A 16,454-nucleotide genomic window follows, 5' to 3' on the forward strand; every position below is an offset into this window, starting at 1 on the left:
CTAATGATCATACAATTAAAAAATGTAAAAAAAAATAGGGGGCAGAAGGGGAATGACAAAGAATAATTGAGGGTGCAAATTTTTTCAAACCACATTATATGTATATATGGAAATATGAGGAAGCCTGTTTGTGAAATTAATATATGCAAATAAAAAGATCATCATATAGGAAATAGAATTGTCTGCTGAAAGTTATATGCATGCATTGGAAAAGGAGCACAGATGTTGATTAAATGTTTACTTTGAGTGCACAATGCAGAAGTTATAATGAAGATGTGACTCATGACATAAAGTACCATAACCTGTTTCATAATTTCATCGTAGGACCTGTTCTCCTCAGCTCTGTCTGTGAGAAAAGCCATATAGAAGACCATATGATGACACAGACTAACAATGTCACAGAATTTGTCCTCCTTGGGCTCAGTCAGGATCCTGAAGGTCAAAAAGCATTATTTGTCATGTTTTTACTCAGTTACATTGCAACAATGGTGGGTAACCTGCTCATTGTGGTGACTGTCATTGTCAGCCCCTCCTTGGGTTCTCCAATGTACTTCTTCCTTTCCTACCTGTCATTCATAGATGCTGCTTACTCTACCGCAATTTCTCCCAAGTTGATTATGGACTTGCTCTGTGATGAAAAGACTATTTCCTTCCAAGTTTGCATGGGTCAGCTGTTTACAGAGCATTTGTTTGCTGGTACTGAGGTGTTACTTTTAGCAGTGATGGCCTATGATCGCTTTGTGGCCATCTGTAAACCACTGCACTATTTGACCATCATGAATCGATGGGTTTGCATCGTTTTGTTGATGGTGGCCTGGGCTGGAGGTTTCATACTCTCTGCTATTCAACTTGTCTTCGTATATACTCTACCTTTCTGTGGTCCCAATGTCATTGACCACTTTGTTTGTGACATGTACCCCTTGTTGGAACTTGCATGTACTGAAACTTACTTTCTAGGCCTTACTGTGGTTGCCAATGGTGGAGCAATGTGTATGGTGGTCTTCATCCTTCTCCTAATCTCCTATGGAATCATTCTAAACTCTCTTAAGACTCAGAGTCAGGAAGGGAGGCACAAAGCCTTGTCAACCTGTGGCTCCCACATCACAGTGGTTGTCCTATTTTTTGTTCCCTGCATTTTCATGTATGTTAGACCTGTTTCCAACTTTCCCATTGACAAATTCGTTACTGTTTTTTATACAGTTATCACTCCTATGTTAAATCCTTTAATATACACCTTGAGAAATTCAGAAATGAAAAATAGTATGGAAAAACTGTGGTATAAAGTAGTAAGTACTGTTAGAACACCACGTTGACCAGAATACCAATTCTAAAGCAAAAAACAAATTACAAATTCTAAGAAATGATGATGTAGACCCATCAATGGCTTTGGTTAGGATTCTTCCCTTTATTTAAAGCAATCACAATAGAGGGAAACAAGTCATCCTTTGAGATTAGCAATCTAATAGAGAATTTCCAGAAAAATAAGTATAGGGTTTTGTCATATTACAAGTAAAGATGAAACTTGGCTCCAATTGTAAGTTTACCTTTTTTGTTTAAGACTGAAATGGATTTTCAAAGAAAATGATTTATTCTTTTCAACTTGAGTTAAGCAAGATAATTTTGGCAATTTATGGTCTCCACGTTCATGTAGTAATAGATTTCTGAGACTAAAGAAGAGGTTTTAAAGTGGAATTGTTCATTATTCTTTTGGTAAAACAAGTTTATATACTTGCTTTATGAACACTGTTTTAGGATTACTTCTGTTCCTCGAGTGAATGTCTATGCATTTTAAATTCAAGGTACTTGGATGGCAGAAGATATTGTGTTTATGTAGCGAAGCTATCAGTGATGGTTTTTGTGGAGTCTATACTATGAGAAATTCTGAGATTGCAAATGTCAAGGATAAGCTCTGCCAATGAAAAGTCACATAAATAGAAAATAATTGAGCCACCCACCATGAAGAGAGTCATTTTGATGTTGGGCATAGGTCATTTGCATCCAGAAACCTTCTCAAATCTGATGATAACAATACTTCATTTCAAAGCTCTATGATAAGTATGATTAAAACACCAACTACATATTTGTACTCTTAGTCACAGCTTCATTCTTTTCTTAAACCAGTTAAATATGTATTACTATTAGTCTATTTTCTTTATTTGATTGCAGTTACATTACTTATGAATTTTAGTGTGATATTCTTAATTTTTAAAACATAAAATAGAAAGTATGGTGATAAAAACAGAAACCATACAAAAAAGATAAAATTGTAGGAAAAAAATCTTCTAGTCCTGTACCACAGTCTCCCAGTTGTGTCTCATTTGAAAATGACATTCTGTATTTCCAATATTCATCAAGTATTTATTCCTGACTAGGATACAAACAATGAGTAAAAACGTAAAATGTGTAAAATTTAATGGCCAATGTTATAACAGGCTGACTGATACAAGCATACTTAAATGAGACCGAGTGGTTACATTTCAGTGTATATAAGTTTCTAATCACCCCTCAGCATAATGAAGAGCTTCATACAGTAGTTTACATACATAGACCTCATTGTCACTTTTCTTTTCATAAATTATATCCCTTTTTATGATGTACTAAAATAATGCGTTTATTATTTTTCACTTAGTTCCCACTTATTTTCTGATAAATAGCTCTGCAGCAAACTCTAAATATGTTTGTGTGCATTCCTAGAAGCTTTATTGTGAGTCAAATGGAGTACAAATTTAAAGTGTTGATATTTATAGTTATTGCCGAAATACCATTCATGAATTAGTTAAAAGATGCACCATTATCATCAATGTATGAGAATATTCATTTGTCCACACTACCACCAAACTGCTCTTGATAGTGGTGATAGGATGGACACCTTGACTACTTTAATGGAAAATTACTGCTTCATGTAATTTGAGCAATATTTCATGTTTAAAATTATTTATTCTCAATTTACATTATTTGGCCATTTTTCTGTGGTTGCTGATGTTTTTCAAATTGATTTTTATTATAATATTGTATAGAAGTAAAATTATTTTTGTTATTATACATGAAATTATATTTTCCCACCTGGCGATTTACTTTTCATGTTTTTTTTTATGCCCTGAAGTGATTTTTGACTTTGTAGCAATATTTCTGTATTTTCATGGTCAAATTTGTCAATATTTTCTTATACCTTGTTTTGAAGGACATAAGTCATTTCAAGTGTTACAAAACATTCTGTGTTTTCTCAGCATACACTTTTGAAGCTTATTTTGATATAAGAAGCTTAGTTTGAGAATGATTGTTTCTCTAACTGGACATTTTTATAAGTGCCTAATTTTTTTCCTAATGTTTTAAATTCTGACTTTATTATATGCTAAAATAATGCATGTGCTTGGATCCAACTCTGGATCCATTCTCTTTACATTAGTTCATTAGTATAAAATTACTCAAATTTATCTATATTGTATGCACAGGAAGTCTTTGTGTCCATAAATTGAACCTGGGTGCTTGGTTCATTTTTCTCATAATACCAGCCAATTTCCACTAAAGACATGCTTCCTCTTAAATATCTAAAATTTTCATTTTATTACTAAAATTAAGCACATGATATGCCCCTTTGACTTAGAAAGATTACTAAAACTTTTCCTTGCTTTTAGGGACGCATATTTTCATGAAATTAAGGACACGGAAACACTGAGATGGTCACACAATTTAAACACAACTAACAATGACACAGGACTGATTAAGAGCTTTTCACATCATTGAAATATGAAATGCATATGTAGGGATTTTAAAATTTTTGTTTTTGAAATTTCCTTTTTGAAGCATTTTATTAGTATATATAACTTGTACAAGGGGGATTTCATTTTGACATTTCCATATATGCTTATAATGTATTATGGTTAGGTCTACCTGCAGCACCATTCTCCCTCATCACCTTCCCCCTTACTTAAAATAATTTCAACAAGTTTCATTGTTCTATTTCGATTCAAGTATAAAATGTATATTGACCGTATCCATCCTCCCTTACCTTCTTCATTAACTGTCTCCCCTCCCAGTAGTACCTCCAGCAGCACCTGTTTTAAATTCCTGGCCTTCACTTCGAAAAGTGTATATTCATTTTTCAAAGGGTATTCCCTATGGTATTTCACCTATGAATATATTGTTTTTTTCACATTTACTCCTTCTATTATTCTTCTTTACCCCTTTCCCTTTTCCCCCACCCATATTATTCAACAATTTTGAATGTTTCATTATTCAATCTTCCTACACAGATATACTGAAATTTGTTTTTATTCACTTCATTATCGTCTGTGTGTGTATGATCATGGTTGTATTTATGTATACATTTATCTTTTGGGTCCATCTTCCACATATGAGAGAAAGCTTATGATCTTTGTCATTTTCAATCTGGCTTACATTGCTTAACATGGTGATTGCCAGTTCCATCCATTTACCTGCAAGTGACATAATTTCATTCTTCCTATGGCCAAATAAGACCCATCATATGTATATATTGTATTTTCTGTTTTTAATCACATTATTGTTGTAGCAGGGATACACTGTGATATTTATAAAAGTCATTACAATATATCTTATTTAAATTCATCTCACGGATCATTCTCTTTTCTCTCTATCCCCTTTCTCAGAACAGTTTTAACAGGTTTCATTTTTCCATTTTCATTCATGAGTACATAGTATTTTTACCATATTTCTCTTTCTTCACATTTTCCTTATATCTTCTTCCCTCCCACTGATATCAACCCCCAGACAGGACCTGTTTTATCTTCCTGTCCTTTTTTTGAAAAAAAGACATTTTTATTTGTTATGATAGCTGTTCAGGGAGTTTCATTAAGACATTTCCATGCATACATGTATTATATCACAAATTTGTTCATTCTCCCCTATTTTTCTCCTTTTTACCTTAGTCCTCCTCTTACAGTGATTTCAACAGATATAAAAATTCTATATTCATTCTCATATAGAAAGTCCATCAACCTCATTCATTTTCTTTCATTTTTGCTTTTACCCTCTACCCCATTTTCTTAATACATTCATCAGTGGTAGGGCATCTGGGCTGTGTCATACTTTGAGTTTCAATAAGTATATACAGTTATAGAACCACAACAGACACTATACCCACCACTTCATCATCCTTAAATATTTTCTCATATCTTTTTGTAGTTAGCTTTTAGATTTCCAACATATCCTGGCAAACATTGTTCATTTCTATCCTTCTAGATTTTTCTCTGGGTTGTGATCTAACATTGTACATAATCTTTTGAATCTGATTTATTTCTTGTAGTATGATGCATTCGAGATTTATATGTTACTGTAAATAAAAGTAGATCACTTATTTTCATTGCTGAGTAGTGTTCCAATTCATGGATAAATCACAGTTTGCATTAACCTTTCCAAAATAGAGTTTTCTGTGCTTTTCCTACATATTTGAAATTAAGAATAAAGTTCCTCTGATATTATAATATGTATATGTTTATTACTGAATAGGTTCTCATTAGACGTGGGTAAATACCTATGGGTAGATTATTTCATGGTAAGCATACATTTTACTTCAGAAGATCATGAATAATAGAAATGCAAAAAGGTTCTATTTTGGGGTGGGTATCAGCAGGAAGGGGTAAGGTGGATGGAAAGGATGAAAGGGGGATGAATATTATCAAAATCTTCTTTTACTCATGCATGAAAATAGAACTATGAAACCTGTGGAAACTGTTTTAGTAAGCGGGAGTGGGAATAAGGAGGAGGGATAGAGGGAATGAGTTTGGTTAAGGAATATCAGATGCATGTATGAAAGTATCACAGTGAAACCCCTTTGTACATCAGGTATGCATTGATAAAAATAAATTGACAAAATGTTTTTGAAAATGTAGACTTTTGCTTTCCAGCTTGCAGTAATTGATATTTTCTTCCTTTATCCTTGCCAGAACTTTTTATTTTTTTGGATTTTTTTCTTTTTTTTTTTTGACTTTTAGTCATTCTACCTGGTATAAAGTGATATCTTGAGGTTTCAATTTTCATTTTTGAATAAATAATAATTTTGACCAAGTTTTTATCTGCTCAATTGTCATTTATGTAACTTGTTTTGTCTCTTATTCTTTGTTCATGTTATACTAAGTGATTTGTTACTACTGAGACTTGAGAGTTTACATTTTCTGGAAGCAACTTCTCCATTAGCTTTATGATTTGTACATATTCTATCCCATCAGTTGCCTTGCTTTTCATTCTTCTAAGTGTGAACACTAGAATATTTCATTTATATAGAATACCATTCACCATTTTATTTTTCATTCTTTGTGGCTTTATTGTCATAATTAAGAAACATTTAATTTACCTGACCCAAGTTTACTCTGATGCTCCTCTTTAGGTCTTTAACTATTTTTGATAAATTTTTAATGATTGTGTAAGATATTTATCCAAGTTCACTTTTTGCCAATGTATATCCAAGTATCTCAGCATGATTTTTGAGAAGATTTTCATTTCTCCTCCATCTTTGTTTTCTTCCTTGGCTCCTTCTTCTTTGTCTTCTCTTTTAGAATAACAGGGATTCAAAGTCAATGTTTTACACTTCCTAGGCAGGTGCTCTACCCCTTGATCGATTCTCCCAAACTCTTTGCTTTAGTTATTTTATGACAGGATCTTGCATTTTGCTTGGATCCAGCATTGGACTATAAGCCTCTTACTTATGCCTCCTGCATACCTGGGGTTACAAGCATTCATCTGACACCTGACTTGTGTATTGAAACACAGTTTTGCTAACTTTTTGCATGGTCTGCCCACAATACATGTTCCTTTCGATTTCTACCTTCCATGAGCGAATACAGACTTGCACTGCCATGACTTATTTTGAGATTTCCATTTATTTTTTGAATTTTTGTGCAGTTTATTTTGATAAAAATCATCCAGTATGTGGGCATATTTCTGTGCAGTCTATTATGTTGACTAGACATATAAGTGTGTCTTTTCTGTAATATCACACTTCCTGTTAGAAATCAGGTACTGTGATTCCTTAAACTTTATCTCTCTTCAAAATTATTTTATTATAGTTTTTTGACTTTTCATAGAAATTTTTTTATTAGTTCATCACATTGTATAATTAAATACCTCAGGGAGTTGTGTAGAATTGAGTAAATTAATAGATCACATTGAGAAGATTTGAGATGTTTATTGTAATGAATTTCCCATTTCATTTCAATGTCCTATTTCTTTACATATAGAGACTTCATTTGATTTCTTTCTCAACATTCTGTAACTTCAGAACTCTATAACTTATGTTATAGAGACACTCTTGGGTTTTTCATTCTTGGGATGTTTTCACAGACACAATATCTTGCTTATTTCTGGTCTCTTTAGGCTTTCTGTTTTTCTTGATTCAGTCCTGGTGTCTTGGTAGGCATGATGCTTCTAGTTTATTGTACATTTCTTTGATGTTATCCCTTCTATTGGCATATAATTTTTCAAAATAGTCTCTTTAATCCTTGGCTAAATATTTTTTCTATTATCTCTTCTTTTACTTCTAACTGTAATTATGGGAGTATTTTTGTAGTGTAGCTGAGGGCTTGTTAATTTTGTTTACCTTCTCAAAAAAACCCAAATCATGGTTTTATGTATTTTTTCTGTTCACTACTTGGATTATTATTTCTCCGATCTTTATTATTTCCCTTATTTTTTCTGCTAACTTTGGGATGATTTGTTCTTGATTTCTATTTCTTTTAGGTGCATATTTTGACTTTTTATTTGAGCTTTTTATTATTTCTAGGGTGGGTTTTGAAATAAAACTCCCACTAAGTACTCGTTTTTTTTGTGTGCCATCTATCTGATAAAGGTGACTACACAAAAAAAGAATCTCAAAACATTGCAAAAAAGGGGGGATATCAGAATCATTGTTTCAGAAGGAAGTCATGTAAGTGCCCAACAGATATTTGAAAAGGTTCTCAATGTCACTAATCACCAGAGCCCTGCCAATCAAAATCATATAAATATATGATCTAATGTATCTCAGAATTACTGCTATGAAAAGTACAATAGATGAAAAGTGTATGAAAGCATGTGGAGAAAAAGAAACATTATCGGTGAGAAGTAAAATTGGCACATCTATTACAGAGAACAGTATGTAAGTTCACCAAAATATTACAAACCCTACTATCATATCACCTAGCAATCCTAATTCTGCATATCTATCTAGAGAAAATGAAAATTGGATCTCTAAGACATCTACACATCCATGTTCATGGCAACATAATTCACAACAATAAATGCATAAAATGTTCTAAGTGTCCATTGATGGAAAATGCAATACACACAACACACACACACACACACACACACACAATTGAACAGAGCACTGATATGTAGGCTCAAAAGAGAAAAAAACTCTTATCATTTTGAAAACAAGGATGAACTTGGAGGACATTAACTGATATAATGCAGACAAATAAAGAGAAATACTGCATAACATGTCTTAAAGTAGAAGCCAAATAATCACTTCATAGGAGCTGATGGCAGAGCTTTGATTGTCCTGGGCCTGAGGTTGAATAAAAAGGAAGATATTCAGCAAAGAGTATACAGTTTCATTAGGCAAGGTGCTATACTTAAATATATTGTATATGTGAAAATTGATAAGAGGGCAACTCTTAAGTTATTTTAAAAAACTTGGTGACAAGTTTAACTAGGAGAGGTGGTGAAAGTGTTAATTAGGTTGCTATGATCACTTCTTGATGTAGGCATATATAAGAACTGTATGCTGCATACCTGAGGCATGTATGACTCCCATTTGTCAACTGCATATGTAAACAGCTGAGGAAATTAAAAAAATATCAAACCATATTACTAACTAAATTACTAAAATACAGCCACTGCATAATACAATTAATATTTTTGTATTTCTTATAATCTGTATGATATATTGATATTACTAAAATATGACCATTGTATAGAACAATTAATATTTTTGTACTTCTTACCATCTCTCAGGTATATTCCAGTTGAGATTTACTATTATGTTTCTTGTTTTTACTTTACTTAGGTTCTTCATTAATGTTATGAAGGCTATATACATTTAATGGTTTGCTTTTAATGATAGGAATTGTTTATCTCTTTTTAGTTTTCCAGAAAGGTAATCTCCTTATCTTCTGCAATTCTTACTTTCCAAATTGTAGCCCTGCTGATTTGTCTTGTTGAAGTGGATTATCTGCTACATCCAGTATAATATAGAATAATGGTGACAATTTCTGAAATTTATTTCTATTTACATTTTATTGAGGTTTTTTGAAATAAACCAAAAATGTTAACTTCCAAAATTCATTGTTGTCAATTACTTAGATGATTATACTGTTTTATCCTTATATATATTGATATGGACAATATCATATGATCATTTTTGTATTTTTATTTTATTTTTAGTTGGTACTAGGGTTTGAACTCAGGGTCTCTTGCTTGCTAGACAGGTACTCTGCCACTTGAGCCATGTTGCGTGCCTCTTTTAATGTTGGTTATTTTTGAGACAAGGACTTGCTTTATGCCTGAGCTGGCCTGGACCGTGTTGCTCCTTTTTGTCATTCCTATTGCAGCTGGGATGACAGACACCCAGTAGACAACAATTGGTTGAGATGGGTTCTTGCAAACTTTTTTGTCTGGGCTGTCCTTTACCATGAACTTCCTGATCTTTACCTCCTGCTGCATAACTAGGGTTAGAGGCTTGAGCCATCATGCCAGCGTTTGCATTTTTATAATAAATTTTTTGTGGTGCTGGGAATTGAACTCAGGGCCTCACATTTGCTAGGCAGGCGTTGTTACTGTTTGAGCCAATCCACCAGCCCTTACGATAAATTTTTGTATGCCAATATTATGTTTTCTTATATTGTTGGATTCTGTTGGTTCTCTTCAAAAGACTTCTGGGTTAATTTTTATAAATTAAAATATGACATGGAATATTTATAACTGAAACTTTTCAGAATTTTATATCAGTCTTACATACCAACCCTTGTGTGGGGACCAGCAACCCTTTATGTAGAGCCATGGTGGGAAGGCAGTAAAATTTCCATAGCAAATAGAAACAGTCATATAAAATAGTCAAATAGGAAGAGAATGAGTGCTTCTCAAGGACGAATAAGGAGCACAGAGTGTGTAGCTGTAGAGGGCTAGGACTGAAATTGAGAAAAAGCAAGAGACTCAGGAAATGCACACTATAGTTTATGTTGTAAAAAGATAGTCTTGCAAAATGGAGAAACATTAAAGAGTGACACATTAAGAGAGAAAAAGAGTTTCAGTGCATGATACTGGCTGAAGTACCATGGCAGTGGAAGGGGGTTACAATAGAAGAATGAAAGGACAAAAGACAGAAAATAGAAGAAACACTGGTCACAGTACCAAACAGATTTTCAGCCTAACTAGACAGTTGTCCTAGTGTATGCACATAATATAGGTACTTGTAAAGTTCTCACATTTTTGTGCCATATGGTTGTGATACAATGGATGGAAACTATTTTGTTTGGTTCATATCTGTGTGTTCAGCTTTAGCAGTCTAAGTTACCTGCCTTGTCCTATTTCTCAAAATTCACAGCAAGAGTCAAAAAATGATCTAAGGTGTGCTAGCCTGGATAGCTGGTCTAGCTTCAGTGGAAATATTTTGAGTTAGCACTGCAGAGAGCACCCCAAGTTCAGAAACTAGTTAGAGTCTCAGCAGGGGAGAATGTCCTATTTAGGACACCAATTAAGGTAATAACTAGAAGGGATCTGGTGAGTGAGGATGGCTGTTTGTAAGTGATTAAGTGCAGGGGCTGGTTTGCAAACTGTCAAACATGCAGAGGGGTCAGCACATGAGAATTCCACTACAGTAATCACTATATTCCCATACACTTTCCTTGCCCCATGAGGAGACATTTGAAGGTGTTGAATATTAGAATCACCTGGAAAATAGCCTGTACTCTGACTCATATGGTCCTGAGAAATAGACGACACCAGAATAATTACCACTTTAACCACAAGTGCTAGGCAAGAACCATAAAGAACAAAATTAGAAGGTAATAGCACTTTCCCTTCTCTCATGTGGTGGTGTGTAGCTGAAGTAGCAACAGAAAGGTTTCTTCTTCCACTTAAGTTGATATCTTTCACTGCTGCTCACATGATCAACTTCTTTACAGAACTGGGAACCTGTCCTTCCAAAATAAATTTCCACTTTTGTATCTTGATTGTTTGTCTTTCTATAGAGACTTTTAAAACCAGACTGGTTTGAAGTTTAATGCAATTTCTTTTTTCTTATTGTTTTTATATTGCCTTCTGATATCTACTTTCATAGTCTTGTTTTATATTGCCTGTTCTCTTTTCTTTTACAAAAGCAGCTTGCTCTTTAGGGCACAGGCTGGCCTCAGTCTCCTCCGTGATGTAGTTGCAGATGTAAGCCATCACATTCAGATTTTAATGTTAGTTTTAATCCCCTTATACTCTCCCTTTCTGTTAGAAAATTCTCATTGTCTTTAATAAAATCGTTTTTTTCTCTTTCCCTCTTCTCCATTTGTTATTTATCATCTTTCCTCCCTTCTAAATTCTTCTTCTTTTTCATTGTATTTGATATTTGCTTGTTTTCTTTTCTTATTTTACCATGAGTGGGATCTTGTCCATCTCTTTTCATTTTCTTTCCTGGTACCCTTTCTATTTATTTGTATTTCTTTTCCTATTTTTTTCATAGCATTACTCATTACTTTTTCTTATTTTTCCATTGCTCTCTTGCTAACCAATAACTTTTTAGTTCATTCAGTATTATTTTTGCTTCTTTTTTCCTATAATGTTATCAGTTGTGGCTGTAATTATTTTTAGTTAGTTATTACTATATTCCCATAGCTGGTTTGGGGGGGTTGCTACTGTAGTTAGTTTTCATCCCTCTGAATCTTGATGGAGATTGAGCCCAGTGCCTTAAACACACTAAAATGTAGTCTGTTTGTGAGAAACTACCTCAACCCTGCCATAACCTAGACGCACCTGAACTTTGGTGAATATATCAAGAGAAATAATCCAGGAAATTAATACTCCAGGCAATGACTAGGCCTCAGATGTGTAAATCCTAACACACAAGTATATGAACAGCAATAAATGAGGCATCATGACACCTCCAAAAGTTAGGCCGCAATGGGTTCTAATGGTAGCAAATAGATTAAAGAATTTAAAGGAATGACTATAAGAATGATCAGTCAGGGATGAATCAATTTGGGATACAATACATACATACAGGGAAATGTCATAAGGAAACTCTCTGTATAGATGAATTGGAAACTTGAGAAAATAATAAAGAAAAATAAGAAAGTACAAACAGAACATACAAGACCATTGTGGCAAGATTAAACCAATCTTACAAATCGAGGGCATAGAAGAAGAGGAAGAACAAGTTATAGGCATAAAAACATTTTCAATGAAAACAATAACAGAAAATTGCTCAATTCTTTGGAAAGAGATGGGCATCTAGGTAAAGAGAACTTGTAGAACTCCAAATATATATGGGCAGTAAAGATATACGAATGTCATCTTATACTCAAAAAATACCAAGTCTACATAAAAAAAGAAAGGATATTGTACACTACAAAAGGGAAGTGCTGAATCACATATAAAGGTAAATCTATAAGCGTATCAGCAGATTTCTCAACATAAACTCTAACATCTGGGAGGACATGGGATGATGTGTTTCATGCCCTGAAAGAAAATAACTGCTAACCTGTATTAAACAAGGTTATACTTTAAAATAAATGAGAAATAAAGACTTTCCATGACAAAAATAAAAGTAGAATTTATGATGACTAAGATAGCACTACAGAAGGTGCCTATAGGAATCTTACTTAAAGAAGAAGATGATAAACACAACCATAAAAACAGAGGAAAGAGCAAACCTCACTAGAAGAGCAGATAAACAAATGAGGATTAGGAAAGCATAGAACATTAAAATAACAACAATATGTGAGGGATTAGTACATACTTTTATATTATATCTCTAAATGCTAATGGTCTCAATTTTCTAAGACATAGACATTTAAAAACATTACACAACTATTTGCTGCCTGTAAGAAAAGCACCTTGCAAGCAAACACAAACACAGACTGAAAGTATAAGAATGGAGAAAACATATTCCAAGCACGCAGTAGCAAGCAGGAGTAGCTAAAGTTATATGTGACAAAGCAGACTTCAAGACAAAATATTCAGAAGAGACAAAGAAGGTCATTTAGCATTAATGCAGGAAACATTCCATCTAGGTTAATTTAACAACTATAAGCATATATGTGCCAAATTTTGACAAATCAGTTTTGGAAAACAAATGGTAATGGACTTAAAGACACAGATTAAACCAAACACAATAATACTGAGAAAACTATATAATGCATTCTCTACAATAAATACATCTTTCAGAGAAAGTATCAGCAAAGAAACTTTGGAACAAAATATAGTCAAGTAAGATTAACAGATCTAAGTAATATTCTACTCAACAACAGAAGAACACTCAAAGTGATTCAGAGATTTAAATGTAAGACTTGAAACTATGAAGAAAATAAAATGAATCAGAGGGTGAAATTCTTTAAGACTCTGGAATGGAAAAGATTTTTGGATAAATTGTAAATCATAGACAACAGTTACAATGGGTAGTTTCATAAAGATAAATAACAAATACTGGAGAGGATACAGAGAAAAGGCACCCTCAAATGCTGTCAGTGTGAAAAAAAGGTTAATAATCCACTATGGAAAACAGTACAGAAGCTCCTAAAAAATGAGAATAAAACTATCACATTGTCCAGGAATCACACTACCGGGTATACAGCCAAAGGAAAATAAGTGAGCATATGACAGAGATAATGGTATTCCTATGTTCATTGCAGCCTCATTCAGAAAATCTAAGATATAGAACCAGTCTTGGTCTCAATCAAAAGGTGAATAAAATGGTGATCACCAGAATTGGGATCAGAGACAGAAAATTGGGAGACATAGGTCAAAGAATATAAACTAGCAAATATGTGGAATGAATACTTTGTAAGTTCTAATATACACATGAGGACTACAGTTAATAATGATGTAATATATTCAGGATTTTTATTAAATTGGATAGATTATAGGTGCTCTTACCACAGAGGAGAGGATGCATAAATATGTGAGATGATGGATAAGAGGAAATTTCTTTCTCCATAGAAACCATTCTATTCTATCATCTATCTATCTATCTATCTATCTATCTATCTATCTATCTATCTATCTATTTATCCATCTATCTAATCTATCATCTATCTATCATTTTCTATGTAGATACCCCTATATTAATATACTTGTTTGCAACAGAATATAACATCATGCTTTCATTTGTTAAATATGCACAATAAAATTTATTTAATAAAACACCTATCTTCATTGTGGGATCAACCAACCTCCTTTAATTTTGCCTCATACAACAAAAACACCATGTTTTTCTTATTATCTTTTATGTTTTTTCTTCTATAAAATTGGAGAGCAGGAGGGCAGAACATGTTTTCCCCTGAGGTGGGGGGGGTCGAGGGAGGGATGGCCCAAATAATGTATCCACATGTAAGTGAGTGCAAAAATGATACCTGTTGAAACTGTTGCAGGAATCAGGGAAGGAGAGGATGAAAGCCAGCAGGGGAGGGTGTAAATTCTAGTATGCTGTATTCCATACATTGTAAGAACTATTGCAGATACTCCAATGTACCCCCACCCAGCACAACAATAAAAATAATCTTCCTTATCAGTATTCTTTATCAATTAATTTGTTGATTGTTCATCAAATGTTCATCTGCCTTAGCAAAGAGTGAATATATCACACCTAAGCCTGTAAATATCCAGACATTGATCTGAGGAGAGAAGAAATTGATTATTCAGTGGATTTAATTTTCCCTCTGTTAGGCTGGTGGAATGGCTCAAGTCCTAGAACATCAATCCCAAGGTCCTGAGTTCAAATGCCAGTACAACCAAAAAATAAAGAAATTTTGCCTCTCAGAACCATGGTTTTTACTATTTAGTGGCAGAATTTCAACAGATTTCATGATGAATTGTACCCTTTGATTTGGGAACTTTTGTTGGGAAATAAAGTATCTTGCTTTTCTTAAGTAGGAAATTTAATTACATTCAAACTAACATAAGAAGAAAGAATGTATGTATTTACACACATACACACATATATACACATACACACAAACAATATGGTATTTACCAACTATAGTAATGCTATACTTTACATCTCCAGAATTTATTCATCCTACACAACAAAAACTTCTGAAACATTACACACACACAACCACACACATGCACAGAGACACACATCCATACAACCACTTACAAAAATATTATTCCACTTTGAAAATGAATGGCCATTTATGACAATGTGGATGAACATGAAGGAATTTAATAATGTTTTATTTTAATTGACATAATAATTATCTGTAGTTATGGGGTGAAATATGTTATTTTCACATTTCATGACATAGATGAACCTGGGCACATTATGCTGAGAGAAATAACATTTCTTTTGGTGGGATTGGGGTCTGAGCTGAGGACTTCATGCTTGCAAATCAGGTGATCTACCACTTAAGTCACAACTCCAATCCATTTGCTTGTGTTATTTTGGAAATGGAATGTTGCAAACTATTTCCATGGGCTGGCCTTGAACTGTGATCTTCTTGATCTCAGCCTCCCAAGTAGCTAGGATTACAGATATGAGCCACTGGTGCCTGGTGAAGAAATAACTTCTTGAATAGACTTATTGAATTGAGTTATCAAAATTTATTATTCTAATATGTGCAAGGCTTTCACTGCTTTATAAGTTATCATATGTAGCATTTTCATGATTATTAATCTTAATATTTTCTGAAATTTGTTGTGATTTATTTTAGGCTGTTGAAAAACATATCATTTAACTATCAAATACAATATATATATCATCTACTATTTTCAATGCATTTTTTAATGAAGCAAATAAATTTGGATTCTGGGCTGAAGTAGGAATAATGTATTATAACTACTTCCTTTGACTGATTCAGATAAATGGAACCCAGATGGAAGGGATGCATGAAATGATGCCTGACTATATATAAATTCTCTGTGTTTTCATTATAATGTAATCCACTGAAATTTGATGATTTTAGATGTTTCTACCAAATTAAAGATACATTTGTGCATATTTTACCACTTACAATAAGAGAGACAAAGTGGTTAGATATTCACTTTATCTTAAAAAGCAATACATATTTTATTTGAGGATTCCAGATTTAATCTAGTTGTTAGGTATATTGAAAATTGCCAACTGTTAGTGGAGCCCATATGCCTGTAACAGAAGATCTGATTTGCAATAAAACACTTGATGATATATGCACAGTGGAGCTGATGACAAACAAAGTCAGCAGGATAACAGTGGAAGCTCTTAAGCACTGTCACTTTAAGAAAATAATGATTTCTTGAAGAAACAGTTATTCATTTAA

General features: G+C 33.3%; 1 protein-coding gene across 1 annotated transcript; it reads left to right on the top strand.

Moving 5' to 3' along the window:
• Positions 1-368: 368 nt before the first annotated feature.
• LOC109702518 (olfactory receptor 4A5-like) lies at positions 369-8,834 on the top strand. Its single transcript, XM_020187836.2, has 2 exons — positions 369-1,290; positions 8,794-8,834. Exons 1-2 carry the CDS (start codon positions 375-377, stop codon positions 8,832-8,834), a joined length of 957 nt encoding a protein of 318 aa, XP_020043425.2. The 5' UTR covers positions 369-374.
• The last annotated feature ends 7,620 nt before the right edge of the window (positions 8,835-16,454 follow it).

Source organism: Castor canadensis, chromosome 1 (genome assembly GCF_047511655.1).
Source record: "Castor canadensis chromosome 1, mCasCan1.hap1v2, whole genome shotgun sequence".
Taxonomy (NCBI): Eukaryota; Metazoa; Chordata; class Mammalia; order Rodentia; family Castoridae; genus Castor; species Castor canadensis.

Bases quoted from the DNA above. Each gene is read 5' to 3' on its own strand.
- LOC109702518 (XM_020187836.2), top strand. From the start codon at position 375: ATGATGACACAGACTAACAATGTCACAGAATTTGTCCTCCTTGGGCTC. The intron at 1,291-8,793 runs GTACTGTTAGAA...ATATGTAAACAG, and splicing joins ACTGTGGTATAAAGTAGTAA to CTGAGGAAATTAAAAAAATA.